The sequence below is a fragment of the Macaca nemestrina genome, chromosome 5 (assembly GCF_043159975.1).
Source record: "Macaca nemestrina isolate mMacNem1 chromosome 5, mMacNem.hap1, whole genome shotgun sequence".
NCBI classification, from domain to species: Eukaryota; Metazoa; Chordata; class Mammalia; order Primates; family Cercopithecidae; genus Macaca; species Macaca nemestrina.
Genome location: NC_092129.1, coordinates 128,983,917 through 129,000,567, shown reverse-complemented (window position 1 = coordinate 129,000,567; position 16,651 = coordinate 128,983,917). Strand labels below are relative to the sequence as shown.

The following is a 16,651-nucleotide window of genomic DNA, read 5'->3' as shown; positions in this document are numbered from 1 at the left end:
ATGCTACAGTATTTTTCACTTTCTGAAAGCTTGTTTCTAGTTCTTCTAATTATGCTTTTCATGGTGTTGTGTTGCTTCATCTGTGATTTCTCTGAGGATATTAATTATATTTTGGTTGAGGAAGTTTTTTTCTGCTCCCTGCATCATGTTTGTTTCCTCTGAGATGTGGGGGGTGTGTGTGTGTGTGTGTGTGTGTGTGTGTGTGTGTGTGTGTATGTGTGCACATTCTCTTTCTTGCATGTGGCAGTGGAGATCAGGGGAGGTGGGCCTGTTTGGAAGCTCCGTGTGTTGGTGAGGCATATAACCTGAAGCTTCTCTATAGGAAGATTGGTGTCTGCAAGTCTGTGCTCATGCCCAGGAGCTGGGCTGCGGGGAGAAGAGAGGGCGGGATCTTACTGGCCAGGCTTTGACTCAGTCCCCTGTTTTTAGCAGGGTTACGTTACCCCTTCCTTCAGCTGTGCTTAGCTGTGTTTGGACTTACCTCTTCTGGAGAGGAAATTTCCAGGCTCCTGCCTGGCTCTGCAGGGTAGAGAAGAGAATATGGCAGTTTAATTGTTCTTTATATAAATTTTCAATCAGTTCTTCTTTCCTCAGAGGTACATGGACCTAGTTTCTTATTGGCTACTCACCCCACAGGCTTAAATTCCAGCTTTGTTTCGATTTGTTGGTTGGTTACCATTCATCCCTCTGTTTTCTAGCTTAAAGGATTTTGTTGCATATCTAGTTTGCTTTTTGTACTCTTTCATTTTTTGTCTTCATGGGCTTATTTCACATTATATTTATGTTCATGTGAATTCCTTTAGTGTCATTTTAATACAGTTTTTAAAAAGTGTGGGGAAAGAACACATACTCAGTCTGCCATCGTTGATGGAAGTATCCAGTGCAGACTTTTTAGATTGGTCAAATATATATTTTTTGCCTGCACACATTTGTGGGATATTTATTATGCTTTCTGATATATAGTAATTTCTTTAAAAAATGTCTTTTAAAATATTTTAAAAATATTTTAACATTTAAATATTTAAAGATATTTTAACATTTAAATATTTAAAAATATTTTTTAAATGCATTTTTACTTGTCTGTTTTTACGTGTCTATTTAGCATTGCAGATTTAATGTCAGTTTTCATAAGTCAATGTTTATGTCTACTGGATAGCTTAAAGGAGTGACTGCTCTTCTCAAGTTGCTCATTGATTTTTAAAAACCTTTTATTTTGAAATAATTGTAGATTGATAGGAAGTTCAAAAATAGTACTGAGAGGTTCCTTATACTTAGTTTTCCCCAGTGGTAGCATCTTTACAACTACAGTACAGCCATCAAAGTTAGGAAATTGATGTTGCTACAATCTTCATTAGTTTTTAAAAAACATTGTTTTACATTTCATAGTAGCCCAAAAGTTTATGATACAAACACATGTGAAATCTATGTTAAACTCTTTTGTCTTTCAGCAATTTTTCCAGCTAGTCAAATTACGAAAGCTTGGACTTAGTGATAATGAAATTCAGCGGCTCCCTCCAGAAATAGCAAACTTCATGCAGCTGGTGGAACTAGACGTGTCTCGAAATGGTAAGAAAGATTCCACTTGGGTTGGCCATTTATCTCTTCAGATGCTGGGAGTGTTTTTAGAGAATACAGCTAGATAAATATTATTGGAGGTGCTTTCCCTGATAGTCATGGGAAAACTGTATGATTCTTGGGGTGAAATTAATGCCATTTTTGAATAGATCAGTTAACTTATAGGCATTTTCCAAAAAAAAAAAATTTCATAACACAAGTTTTGGAGACAGCTTTCTCCAAATAAGTTCAATCTGATTCCTAGAGTTAGAGAGTGGGCTGGGAAATCATTTAACCTTGTCCACTTATTTTGCTGAACATGATACTGAGGACTGGTGGCACGGTTCTTGTCCAGTGCTTGGGTGCTGCTGTGGCAAGGGAAACCTGCCCTGCGGAAGGGTTGGTTCCTCTTGGCTGTGTCTCCGTTGCTTGGTATACTCTCCCTGTAGTGAACAGACCTGCTTGCATTCAGGCATCTTCTGTCTTCATTTGTTTCTAATTAGGCTGCTGGTGGTTTTGCCCACTTCAATTTGTGTGGTGTATTTGTGAGTTGATTTTTATTTTCAGATCCCACTATTGATTCATTTTTATTGAACATTTGAATAGAGCATCCTAATAGATACCCCAATGGGATACTCAAATGCCTTTCATTTTTAAATGGGTACCTTGGTTTAACCCTGAGTTTTATACCGCTTAGAGGGCTTCCCACATGGGCTGGTATTGCTCCTTGTTATAGCATATTTGATTTATTAAAATAAAGTAGCAGCTCCCAGTGGTCCTATCTACTGATGGAATTCAGTTCTTGTAAGGACCCTGGTATAATTTCCTCACGATAGTCTCAAATATGGTCTGAATTATTTATTGAAAAGGTAATTCCTTTATTTATCTCCTATTACATCCCTGATTTATTTTGTGTTTTGCTTTTGCTTTCCTACAAAAATCTGTAGGTTTCTTCTGAATCGATTATCTTTAGGTCTGTATATTTCTGTCTGATATTTTTGACAAAAACCCCAGGTCCCAGACATAGTATTCTTTTGTGGGTCATTGTTATAATGCAGCAGTCAGTACTTGGTCGGAAATATGGTGAAGAAAAAATGATTCCTCCTTTCTGCCAACTTCTAATAGGTTTTAAATTGCTGTTATCTATTACATTCCATAAATTAGAAACTGTCTTCTGGCTTAGCCATGTGATCGTGACATACTTTTATTTTGCATGAAAATTATTTCTTACTTTGAAGGTACTAGAAAAAGTAAAACAAAACAAAACTTTTTTTTGGGAGAGTGTCTTGTTTTAGATGGCTTATTTGGTTGCAGGGAACCCAGATCTACCTAGGTAAAGTGGATTTGATTGTACGGAAGTAGAGGGTGGAGGGAATTAACATATACCAAAAGCAGTGGCACCAAGCTTGCATTTGACACTATCTTGAGGGTTTCATGGCCTCTCTTTTCCAGTGTGTCTGCGTCTGTTTGTGGGTTCTCTGTACTTCCCTCCTCAATGACCTGCTCTGTTGTAACTGGCTTGTGGTGGCCTCTTTTTTGTGATTTCTTTTTACGTACAGTTTGGCTTTTGCCCCTGCTGCAGCATTTGTTTGCCAGTGAAGGATTTCTCAGTGAAGAATGGTTGACCCAACTTATCTTTTTATGCCAACTGTAAGACATAGAGTACAGGTCAGGTTACCAGCCACCCTGAAGGTTGGCTGCCCTGGGAGGTGGATGGCAACCAGTACAAAGCATGGCCCTGCCCCTCAGCTCAGAAGGTGTTGATGAGCAGCTTTGCTTACGCTGGAGTATGGGGTGGGGTGGGCATGTGGGGTCTGGCCAGGCCAGAATTGCCTCAGAAACTAGCCTGTATAATATTTACCCGAAGTATATGTGATTGAAATGATTCTCTTGTCTTAGCAGTTATCTAAGTTATAAACAATGACTAGCTATTAACTCTGCAAGGAAGCAGTGACTTTGTAAAATGGTCACAGAAATCACAAAATCTGAAGAAATACATAGCAATTTTGAAATGGGGATTAGAGATAAACAGAAATACTTAAGAAAGACGAAAAGTTTTGGCTCTCACTCTTTGAGAGGAAGGAAACCATACAGCTCAAAAGTTCCCAGTCCCGTAATTAACTCTAATGGGATGCTCAGTGGAAAGTCAGAACTGGTCAGCCGCCAGTTTTACCAGTTCCCACATCAGCTCTTTCAAACACTTGTAACTAGAAAGTAGGGCTCCATGCATCTTCCCGTGTGTCCGCTTTTACCTTCCAGCATGTTGATAAAAGAAACTAGTCTTTCACTGAAGGCAGTATCAGAACACAAAAATGTTTCTGCTCCTTGAGACACCTACACTGCTTTTTTAAATTTTATTTTTTCCCTCAGTTTCAACCTTTCCTTCTGCAAGTGTTCGAGTTTTGTGAAGGATCCTGCAGAACGTTCACCTTCTTACCCAGCTCTCTTAGAAATGCTGAGAGGGAGTTAACTGTTCCCTTCCCTTCTTGGCAGGGCCTGGCTCTGGCTCAGTAGCATGATGTGTGTGGTGGATGTGGGGGTAGAGGGGAAGACAGCATGGAAGGTTCGGGGCTTTCCCGGAGGTTGTTAAAAGAAAGAATGAACCTGGGCTGGGTGCAGTGGTTCACGCCTGTAACCCAGCACTTTGGGAGGCCAAGGCGGGGGGATCACGAGGTCAGGAGTTCGAGACCAGCCTGACCAACGTGGTGAAACCCCGACTCTACTAAAAATACAAAAGTTAGCCAGGCTTGGTGGCACGCGCCTGTAATCACAGCTACTCAGGAGGTTGGGGCAGAGAATCGCTTGAACTTGGGAGATGGAGGTTGCAGTGAGCCAAGATCGTGCCATTGCACTCCAGCCTGGGCAACAGAGCAAGACTCTGTCTCAAACAAACAAACAAACAAACAAACAAAAGAAAGAATGAATCTGTGCAGATGACAAAGCAGAAGAACACGGTCACTATTTACTGTAACCAACAGGTATAGGGGTCTTAGGCCATTTCTTGGTCTGGCAGATCTCAGTATGCTTCCTGTCATTTTTTGGACAGATAAAATCATATCAATCTGAATACCCTAGGCAAGTGAGTAGGCAAATAAAAGTCACAAAGCCTGCAGCTGGAGAGTTAGTGTAAGAACCTGACTTTGTACAGGTGCAGACATTTGTGAGGGTTTGTGACTGGTGCCTAGAGGCCTGTGTGGGCCTCTGGTCTTCTGTTGCCCCACCTGACAGTGCCCACTTTCGGATCAGAGGCTGTTCCTTTGGGTCCCTGCCCAGCCTCAGTGGTTTGTAGCAGGGTTATAACCAGGGCTGGCCACAGTCATGATAGGACCTTCCTTAGTTCTTGATTTTGCATTGCTTTGACCAGGGAGGAGAAAGTCCATTGGATTAGTGCTTGTCATACTTCAATGTGCAAGGAATTATCTGAGACTCTTGTTAAAATGAAGATTCTGATGCAGTAGGTCCAGAGTGGGTCTGAAGATTCTGCATTGCTAAGAAGCTCCCAGGGAATGCCAACCCTGCTGGTCCCCAGCCACACCAAGAAGGATCTTAGACATCACCACCTGCAGGCTTGCTGCTAACTTTCCTTCAGCAGCTTCCTGTGGTTAGGAGCCCACATTCACTCCCTTCAGGCACCCCTGCACCCTCCCATGGAAGGTGGGAGATCTTCTGGTCATTCCTGGTTAAAGGGTAAGATGGTAGAGCTGACTTTAGCTCAAATTTGCTTTGATTCTAAAAGCAAAACTAACCTTTCCGGATGTTTCCTTGCTCAAGTGAGGAGAAAACTCAGGTTTTGCGTTTCTCTTTAAAGAGGTTTGTAAATGAAGAGAGAAGTTTTTACAGGCTCATTTTCTGGGCCAAGAAGAACTGCCAAGACCTTCAAACACTGACTTTTGTGGCTTTGTTTTCTGACATTTCAGGAGCAAAGTCAAGGGAATTGTGTGCTGTGTTGGAAAAGAGAAGCATGAGTTTAGGGAAAAAGAGGGCAGTGCTTATGGATTATCTAAACTGCAAGGATTTTTTTTTTTTTTTTTTTTTTTTTTTTTTCTGAGGGACAAGTAGAGAGCTTTGGGATGAGCACAGTGCATATGGTCTCTTCCCCAGAATGACTAGATGTGCTCAGCAGAGAGGACCCTGGCTCGGAGCCCTGGCTCTGCTGTCAGCACGCGGTCGACTTTGGGCAGGCCCCTTCTGATGCCACTGGGCCTTGTTTTGCGAAGTGGGATAAAACCCTGCTCCCTGTATGTGCCCAGTGAGAGTCGAGGAAAGCGACACACTTCTCATGTCTTAACTTGGTGGATTTTTTTTTAAAGCAGGCAAATGTCTAAAATATATATGAGAAGAAAAAAAGTAGGTGTTTCCCCTGAGCATAGAGTAAAGGATGATTGGAGTATATGAACTAGATATCTGAATTTGCTGGTAACATTTTGTCTACAAAAAGTATACAGACTTAGAATTAAGTTCTGCAGCAGTTTTCTGTGGTGAAATGCATATGCTTCAATGCTTGGACCTTATATCTGCTTTCTCTGCTCACTGATTATTAGCTGCTTGAGGAAAATGACCTCTGATTGTGTGAGAAGTGGTATTACCTCTTTGTGTGAGAAGTGGTATTATCGCTGGCTGCTTGAGGAAAATGACCTCTGATTGTGTGAGAAGTGGTATTATCGCATAGTAGGATCTTGCTCTTCAAGAATCTAGGGCAGACTTTCTTAATGCTTCATGATTCCTGCCTCAAGGGTTAGTAATTTGAACTTTATAGTCTATACTGTAATTTGACTTACATCACAGTACTATATCATTATCCATTTAGTTCAGTTTTCCCCAAATTGTAAGGCGTATACTACTAGCACTGCTAGAGATGATTTTAACTGGTGCTGCAAAACAGCAATTTTAAATTTTGAGTCATGGTGAGAAAGTTATCCTTTTAGTTTCAATTTTGTTCCTTTTGGATTGCATCTGTAAAATTTGATAACACTATATTGTATTTGCTACATTTATCTTTTATATCTAGTAGTGATAATAGCTTTGAATTCATGTTAGTGATTTAAAACAGTTTTCTTCCTTTAAAAATCTCATCCAAATTTTAAAAGTCAGTTTAAAAGAATGAGGCAAATGATAAAGAATGCAGGGGCTACACCAGGATGGCAAAAATTGTGAAGGTGGAATAGAGATGGCTGAAGTTAAGGAAACACTTGTCAGTATTAGCATAATATGCCAAAGAGATCATGAATCTATTTCTCTTATGGGGCAAATAAAACTGCAGATAGAAAAATCATATCCAGAGACTGCATGCCTTCACTAATTATTTCGTCAACTTGAGTTAACAAGAACTTAAAGGTAAGACAGTTTTAGTATAATCATCACTAACACCAGGACAGCACTGCAGACTGAGTGGACTGCCTACCAGTGGGGACATTGTCTCATCCTCTTCTAGAGGCTGGACTTCGAGTGCATGATTGGGTTAGTTGTCCTCTGTCTAACCACCAGATGCTGATCCATGTTTGGTCTATAGTTATGGATTTGTTTCATAAAATCTGAAACCAATCTCGAAGCCTGCTGAAATGCAGAAGTACCACGATAGCATCAAATCGTGGTACTTCTGATTATGCCCTGAAAAGAGCTCGTTCTGGCAAGTGTAACTCTAGTGTGGTTAAAAGTCCTCCTACTTAGTTACGAACAATTAACCTTTTTTGTTTGTTTGTAATAACTATATACACGCACATCAGAGGTGTGGCGGAAGCAAGTTTTTACCCATGTGGACTTCAGACTTGCCATAGTTAAGCCATTGTTCTCTCTTTTCTTGCTGCTGAATTTGGGCCCAAATTTAGCACTTTCCTGAGCAAACTACCCCAGTGACTGGACTTCATACGTTACAGTAGGAGAGTTTCGTTGTCACTGTCATGGTTAAAATATCACAGGAGACATCCAGCAAAGGGAGCACACCTGTATGCTCACTGTACCTTAGGTTGTGCTGGCTGGACAGTGTTGAGCCCAAAGCTTGCATTCTTGCTTTGCAAGTACATCCGCTTTCCCATTGTGAGCCTCCTCTCTGCCTTAACTTTTACCTTCCCTTTTGTTAGGAAGAAGAGTTAATGTAGAAAAAAAAAATCGCCTTCTACACACGTTTTAATTCCAGATAATAATTACCTTTAAAGTGGGGGTGAAGAGGAATCAGGCTTCTGTGATGTTTTCTAATCACCTTTCCATTCTGCAAATTTCAGCGAGCGTTGTTTAAACATGAAGATATGGTTTTCATTTCAAACGCTGAAAAAGTTGGGATAAACTTTATACATGCATCTCTTTTGATGAGTATATTTTACACTTTTTACCTGTTTTCTTCTTGCCATTCCATAGTCCTTTTCTGTTCCGATCTGGAAGGGTCTTTTTGGTCTGCCTTCTGAGGGTCAAGTGATCTTCCTTCCACTTGCTTTGTCAGAACATATATATGGAAGAGTAAACTACTGTTCCTCTTTATTCTGTTAATATTGTTAATATTCTGTAATCAGAAAAGTTATGACTGATGAATAAGTTGTAGGCTTATATAACTTTTTTTCTTTTAATCTTTTTTTTTTTTTAAGACGGAGTTTTGCTCTTGTTACCCAGGCTGGAGTGCAGTGGCGCCATCTCGGCTCACGCCAACCTCTGCCTCCTGGGTTCAAGTGATTCTCCTGCCTCAGCCTCCCGAGTAGCTGGGATTACAGGCGTGCACCACCACGCCTGGCTAATTTTGTGTTTTTAGTAGAGATGGGGTTTCTTCATGTTGGTCAGGTTGGTCTTGAACTCCCGACCTCAGGTGATCCGCCCGCCTTGGCCTCCCAAAGTGCTGGGATTACAGGTGTGAGCCACTGCACCCGGCCTACGCTTTTTTTTTTGGTGTTGTTGTTGTTAATTAGCAGGTTTCTGATAGATCCGAGTTTGAGAACAACACCTTTGAATATGTTTTTAGGTCAACAAGTTCTTCATTCAGTTACAGGTTCTTTAAATGTTTTGTCTATTTTAAATAGCTCCTTATCTTCCTACCTCCATCCCTCCCTAGCTCATTCATTCACTTTATCCGTATGTGCTACGCTCTGTGTTAGATCTTGGATATTCTAAAACAATGGCGGATTTAACCCAACAGGCTAAGTTATGGAAGGAAAAATAATTGCAGTGGTTTCTCCTGAAATAAAACAAAACCCTAACATATGGGATGACAGTTTCTGCTCACTTTTTAATTAGGCAATTTCTGTAGGTATCAGGTTGATGGTTTCCAGCCACAGTGCTGGCATCATTTTGATTTTGAGGCCACCTATTTTGTTATGTGAATCTGGCTGAGCCAAATGGTGCTGAGGCTCCAGGCAGCTGAAGGCTGGATGGCATCTTTTGGTCAGGATGGTGACACCAACATGCTCGCACCACTGCAAACAGTGCTGTCCTCTTACTGAGCTAGAAAAGACAAATCTTGGAAAGGAACTTGAGCCAAGAGGGAATGAAAAGCTGTACTAAGAACTGCAATTTGAGGATTAAATATAGAAATGATATGATTTTTAAATTAGCTTTTTAAGTGTTGAATAAGTCCTTAATCTAACTAAGATGTCGGCTCAAAGTGACTAATGAAAATGATTCTTAAAAACATAGTGGTGTGTGACTGTTGTCCCAGCTACTTGGGAGGCCAGTTTGAGAGGATCACTTGAGTCCAGTAGCTTGAGTTTACAATGAACTATGATTATGCCAGTGTACTCCAGACTGAGTGATAGTGCAAGTCCCTGTTTAACAAAAAAAAAAAAAAAAAAAAAAAAAAGATTCTGTATTCTTTTCAGTTTGAAAAAGCCTAAAACTCTGGCACTTTAAAAAATGCTTACAGTTAACAACTGTAGCTCATAATAAGACTTTTTTTTTTTTTTTTAACTTCAAGCAATATTTATTGAGTACTTACTAAATGTAAGGCTCTATACTAAATTGTTCTATCCCTTAAGGAAATAACGAACAACTCTACAGGCACAACAGACAAATATAATGACTATTATACTATGGTATAAATGAAGTGCTCATTATGTTCGGAAAAGTGTCAGTAACTAGGATCAGTAGCAACTGATGTGAAAAAGACATGAAAGAAGAAAAAGGCATTTTTGATTAGATGTTGGTAACAAGCAGTGTAACAGTTCTTATACTTTGGCAGCAAATTTAGAGGGAGTCAATGAGTGGATTTCTCAGTTGGGTTGTCATTTGTTGTTTGTTAGAAATTTATTTCAAATGTTTGTTGTAGCTTTATGGAGTCAACAATATCATAAAAAATGCAAATATCGTAGTGCTTCTCTGTGAACTATTCACTGAAAAATTTAACGTTCTCTCTGAGACAGATTTATTAGGAATTGATTCATATAGTTATGGGGACTGAGAAGTTCCAGGATTTGCCCTCTGCGGGAAAGCCAGTGGTGTAATTCCAGTCCGAGTCTGAAGGCTTGAGAACCAGGAAAGCCAGGGGTGCAAATTCCAATAGAAAGGCAGGAGAAGATGCCTAGTTCAACCAGGCAAGCATGAAGCAAAAAGGGGCAAATTCCTTCTTCTTCCATCGTCTGTTCCATTCAGGTCCTCAGCAGATTGGATGATGCCCACTACATTGTAGAGGGCAGTCTACTTTATTGAGTCTACCAATTCAAATGCTTATCTCATCCAGGAACGCCCTCACAGACACACCTAGAAATCAATACTGTTTTAATTTGGCATCATGTGGTGCAGTCACGTTAACACATAAAAGTAACCATCACACCTAGTAAACGTAGATACCACAGACACACACACAGACACATAGACACACACAATCTCATTACACTTTAACAACTTCCTAGTGAGTAGCATGTTTATAGGAAACTCAGATGCCTGTCCAAAGAGGACCGGGTAGCCTGCCTTCCCACAACTGTACATAAATGCATAAACCTAGACCTAAGTTAACATAATTGATGGCCACTGATAAGTTAATAATTACCATAAAGCCTATGCAAGTGTTTGTGACTTTTTTATTTGAAGTTTTAAAAACTACATTCTTAAAAAATATGTTTTAGAAACTAGAGGTTTATATTTGAGGAATCCTTGAAGTCCTTCGCTTGAGGCAATATGTCATCGTCATAAGTGTGTGAGCCCAGGGATCACTACCTTGGACAGATTACTTAATCTCTCTTTTCCTCAGTTTATTCATCTGTAAAATGATTTTAATAGCACCTACTGTATAGAGGTGTTTTTGACTCTTAAAAGAGGCTGTGCATGTAAATACCTGCACTAAATCAGAAGTACGCTTTTTGTTAGAAAAATTAACATAAACAACTTAGAGTAGTGCCTTGTGTAGAATGAACATTCAGTATAGGTGCTATAATTCTGTCATCTTTCATTTTGGATCATGAAAATCTGAACTAAGACTGAGAGGACTGTCCAAGTGAGAATACAGGCATGAGGGATAGAGTGATACAGGTGAGTTTTCGGCTCAAGATGACTTCTAGATACTGTGCACCATATGCCAGCCATTGTTCTGCTTCACCACATGTATCATTTAATCCACACACTAATTCTGTGAGATGCTATTAGCATCTCCGGGATGGCTGATGAAGAAACTGAGCCTTAAAGAAGTTGTCATGTGCCCCAAATCATACTCCTAGTTAGTGATGGACCTGAGATAAGGAACCCAGGAGGAGTGGTGCTTTTCATTGTTTTTGGAGTTTATTGAAGATAATAAAGGCAGATCTAATAGTTTTATTCTATTTTGAGAGAAAGGATGGACAGTGTATAGGCTAGTCACCCTCTGAATTTGAAGATAAAAAACTGGAAAAAGTTATCCTAAGACATTTAAACTTGCAAAAAAATCCATAAAACTACTAGTGAATAAGTTCAACCATCTGTAGAAATGCCCCACCCTAAGAGGTGGTGCCTTTGTTTGGGCTGCTATTAAAAAATGCCTTAGACAGGATCATTTATAAACAAGAGAAATGTATTGCTCACAGTTGTGGAGGCTGGGAAGTCCAAGATCCGGATGCTGTCAGATTCAGTGTCTCATAAAGACTTGTTCTTTGCTTCACAGACGGTGCCTTGTTGCCATATCCTCACATTGTGGAAAGGGCAGGGGAGCTCGTGTTACCCCCTTCTGTTTTCTTTTTATTGTTCCATCTTCTTCTAGTTGAGTGTCTTTTATAAAGGCACTAATCCCATTCATGAGGGTAGAGTCCTCATGACTTACTTCCCAAAGGCTGTACCTTTTAATAGTATCACATTGGGTATTAGGTTTGAACAGGTGAATTTGGGGAATACCAACATTCAGGTGGTATTACATAAATAACAGGTGGTTCATAAATCTTTTTTTTTTTTTTCTGAGACGAAGTTTCACTCTGTTGCCCAGGCTGGAGCGCGATGGCATGATCTCTGCTCACTGCAACCTCTGCCTCCTGGGTTCAAGTGATTCTCCTGCTTCAGCCTCCCAGGTAGCTGGGATTACAGGCGCTCGCCACCATGCCCAGCTAATTTTTGTATATTTAGTAGAGACAGGGTTTCACTGTATTGACCAGGCTGGTCTTGAACTCCTGACCTCAGCCTCCCATAGTGCTGGGATTACAGGTGTGAACCACCATGCCCGGCCCATAAATCTTTTATGGCTAGAAATGGGGTATCATTCCACGAAAAGTAAAAGAGCTTTCTCAGAAAGATCTGACATAACATTTCTGAGGTAACTGTTGTGCTGTCTTGGCAAAAGGTTGAAGTGTTGCCAGAAGTGTAGTGATAATCAGGAAAGACGAAAACTAGGAATGTATGGGTTTTACCTTTGAAGGAAAAGTAAAGAGATTTGGTAACATGAGTGTCCCAGGTCCCTTGGAAGCAGGTGTAGCTCTCTTCTATGGAGATGACTTTGTGCATCTCTGATTACTGATGATGAAAATCATACTGTGGTCCTTTCTCAGGGTGTGGATATTCACTAAGCACTGTGATGGGGCATCTAATTTTCTGATATGGGTGCTGAGGACAGGTAATATGCTAACGTGATGACATCAGTACCTAGTTCCATTAGCATTCACATTGGTCACTCAGTCACAAGGAAATTGTCTTAGTGTGGCACATTTCCATAGTCATATCTTCTCTGGGAAAACTGACTGACCTGGCAGCTGGTTAACTCTGACCTGGTTAGCCACTAAGTTTTGTCTCACTGGTGGTATACTACACGAGGCTCTGCTTCAAGCAGCCAATAAGCTTCCCTCTTTGAAGTTCTTCTTTGCAATATAGAGTAGTGTTAATTCAGCAGGTTTCCTTCTTTCAACTTGGTATCAATGAAGTGAGTTAAATTTAACCTATCCCTGAAGAAGACTAAGAAGAGCACTCCAAGAAGGGTAGAGAAATCAGTTGTTAGGATCATTTATTTTCTGGTTTATGTTCTTTAAAATACATGTTCCTTGTTGAGAATTAATAGTGAAATATAAAGAAACATTGTTGAAAAGCAAAGAGAACTGTGTGAATCCTTCTCATCAACATATTTATTGGGTGCTTACTGTGTACCAGGCATGAGGCTAAGTACTTCATATGTATTATATTTTCTGATTTAATCTTCAAACTATCTCCAAGAAATAAGCTTGCCATCTTCTTGTTACAGGTGACAGAACTGAGTCTCAGGTTAGAAACTTTGATTGTGTGACTCAAGAGTAGTAGAATTGGTGTTTGGTCTCAAGTTTGTTGAACTCTAAAATCATAATTCTGTCTCCCCAGTATAAAAACATTTATATCCCACTACCCAGAAATAATCATTAGCATTTCTGTACATTTTATTTATATTTTTCTCTTTTCATTTCTGTTTTATAAAATTGGGATCACTTAACAAATAGATATTCCTATCTTGCTTTTTATTCACTTAACATAGGTTGTAAGCATTTCTCATGCCATTATTTGCACTTAAGCACAGTTTTTTTAAAAGGCAGATTAATCAATAACTTTTCCCTTTTCTATAACATGAACACCAACAGGAAGCTATTAGGTTTCAAAGGTAAGGTTGGTATATGGTAGATAATCGACAAGACAGGGGGATTTCCAGAAGGTTGTGATAAGTTAAAAGTCAGCCAGACAGAGTGAAGAAAGAGGTGAGTAAGCAGTTTCGAAGTCTTTACCTGATTTGGGCTTCTTGTGTTGAAATAAGTTAGGGAGGCAGGTACCCCCAGGGCCATGTAGGTACAGAGGGAAGGAATGTGGGCAGAGGCAGGCCAAACACATGTGCAGCTTTTAAAAGATACTCTGAAGCAATCAGGCCTGTATTTACCTAACAAAACACTCTGCTTGTAGAGGTGCTTGGTGAAAGTATTATACCATGCACATTAACAGTTGATATCTTGAAGTATTTAATCTTCGTTTTACAAAATGTTGAAGAACAAGCCTTCCATTCAGCAAGTGAATGAGTGAGTGCTGGGTTAAGATGAACAAGTGGGTCTGAGCAAATTAGGCAAAACTGGGAGGTTGAGTGCCAGTAACTCAACACAGGCCCAGCACAAAAGGCAGCCCAGAGCCAGTGGGGAAACCCAAGTAACACCAGAGGGGCTGAGGAGGACTGAAACGAAGTTGGCATAGCAGCAAGCACCTCGGGGACCTGAGGGAGTCTTTGGAATTTCCTGCTCCCTCATCTTACATTGAATGTGCTGCCTGTATTGTGGTCTGCCTGTTTACCTGGGTAGGAACTGATGGGCCACAGCATGGCAAGGACCTGTGCCCATTTGACGTTAGCCATGAGTGGAGTCAAATGCCATGGAAACTTGCTTTATCACAATCACAGGGAGCACCTTTGCTTTGAGAAGGCCTTCCTCACTCCACCCCAGCCCTGTTTTAGGTCCTTGCTCTATTCAGGAGCTATGCATGATGTCGCTGGAGAAGATAAATTCCTTCTGCTCTTCCTCCTGATCAGGGCCCTGCCTTTGGGTCTTGTCTCAGACTAGTCAGCCTTCAGGTTTGACCAACTGGAGCTTGGTAAAGAGGTCTCCTTTTTGCAGTTCATTGGCATCTTCTGAGCGGATGCTTTGGTCTTCTGGAGCCCTTTCTTACTGCAGCTGAGTTTATTCTTATCTCCAAAACCCTTCTTTACTGTGCTAGCAACTGTTCTGTCCTTCCTTAGGGATCCAAATTGAAAGAGATAAACTCAAAGAAACATTCTAAATAAAGGCCACATATTTCATTATGAATAGCACAGAAAGCACTAGTGAAAGTCTTGGCAAGAGTGTATGCTTCATTGTGATAAGGGACGTAGGGACAGTAACAGATTTTTAGAATGAGTTTTATTCTTTCATGAACATTTATCCAGTGCCATGAATATGGGTTCTGTGCTAGAAGCTAGAGATAAATCAGTTTAGCAGTGGCTCTTGAGGGATTTAGGCCGGAAGGGTGGAAGGGCCAAGTCCATCCCTGATGACACAGGACAGTGTGGAAAGTCCTATCTCAGAAGTATACCTGAAGGAGCTGGGAGTTTGTGGGGCATGCTCCATCATTTTGGGGGAAGTAAGCAGTATCAAAAAGACTTCCTGGGAAACATGACACTTAGGCTCTGAGGGGCAAGTTGCGGATAGAGACAAACAAGTGTGAGAAGGTCATTTCTGGGCAGATGAAATAGCATGCATGCGTGTCTGAAAGTTTGAAATAGCATGATGAATTTGAGGAAATGCAAGATATTACTAGAGCCAATGGAAAGAGATAAAGCTAGAGAGGTAGATGACAGCAAGATCACAAAAGGCCTGCGTGTTTGCTAAGGAATGTTTTCTTTTTTTATTTTTTCTTTTTGAGACGGAGTCTGGCCCTGTTGCCCAGGCGGGAGTGCAGTGGCACGATCTTGGCACACTGCAACCTCCACCTCCCAGGTTGAAGCAATTCTCCTGCCTTAGCCTCCCGAGTAGCTAGGATTACAGGCACCTGCCACCACGTCCGGCTAATTTTTTGTATCTTTAGTAGAGACAGGGTTTCACTATGTTGGCCAAGCTGGTCTTGAACTCCTGACCTCGTGATCCGCCCGCCTCAGCCTCTCAGAGTGCTGGGATTACAGGCGTGAGCCACCGCGCCCGGCCAGGAATGTTTTCTTGAAAGCTGTGGGGAGCCATGAAAGGGTTTCAGGTAGGGGAGTGGCTCACATATCACCCTGGCCCTAGCAGGGAGCATGAAGTCGATTAAGGACAGTCTGGATGTGGGAGGCCAGGCATCTATGTCAGGGGTGGAGGGACCTGAGAGGGGATCAGGAGAAGAGAAGACCTTGGACCAGGCATGAGGACAACTAGCCGGTAGCTTGCTGGAGTGGGAGTGAGAAGGTTTTGGGTCTGGATAAGTTCCCTCTTCCCACCACAGGCAAGATGGGGGAAGCTGAAGAAATGATCAGGTCTGAGGGGAGAAGATGAGTTTATCTGTGGACATGTGGAGGGTGAGATGCCATTGGGGTGTCTCGATGGAACTGTTCAGTAGGCAGATGAATATAAAGTTCTGAGGCTCAGGGGAGAAACTTTAGTAGGAGATACAGGTTTGAGAGCCATCCGTCTGTCGGTGATGGTTCGAGCCACAGGTATCAGTGACGACAGTCAGGGAGAGGACATGGAGCTGGAAGGGCAGATGAGCTTGCAGAATATCCCTGCTCAAGGGAAAGCAGAGGAAGAGAGGCCCTTGTAAGATTCTGAGAAGGAACAACAGCAAGACTGGTCAGCAGTGGGGACTGATAGTGTGGGGGCCAAGCAACAGAACGACAGAGCAGAGATCATCACGTTAAACCTTATGGGGGTGACTGATTGCATGGGCTGGAGCTAGTGTGCAGATTAATGGATGAAGCGTTGTCATGGATGAAACTGCCCAGGCATAACCTATAGAAAAGCAGAATCCTTGGGAAGTACCGTCGTTAAAGGACTGGTGAAAAGAACCCTGAGTAAGAGACGGGGAAGCAGCAGGCAGGGAAACAAAGACATTCTCCAGAGCTTTTATAATGGAACTTAAGGCAGGGCAGCACATTCAAAAGGGCTGTGGTGTAAAATGGGGCAGAGTAGTCAATAAACGTGCACTGAAAAGTTTCCATTGGATCTGGCATTTGGGAGGTCATCTGTGACACCAAAGACAGTGTCAAAAGTGGTTCACAGCACACATTGCT

At 41.3% G+C, this 16,651-nt stretch overlaps 1 protein-coding gene across 2 annotated transcripts in view; it reads left to right on the top strand.

The window, feature by feature from the left end:
• LOC105490836 (leucine rich repeat containing 1) overlaps positions 1–16,651 on the top strand; it is a 129,585-nt gene that overhangs the window by 44,238 nt on the left and 68,696 nt on the right. For both annotated transcript variants that reach the window (XM_011756789.3, XM_011756790.2), the window contains exon 2: positions 1,449–1,566. In XM_011756789.3, the coding sequence (XP_011755091.1) occupies positions 1,449–1,566 (118 nt within the window). The remainder of the gene's footprint in view (positions 1–1,448; positions 1,567–16,651) is intronic.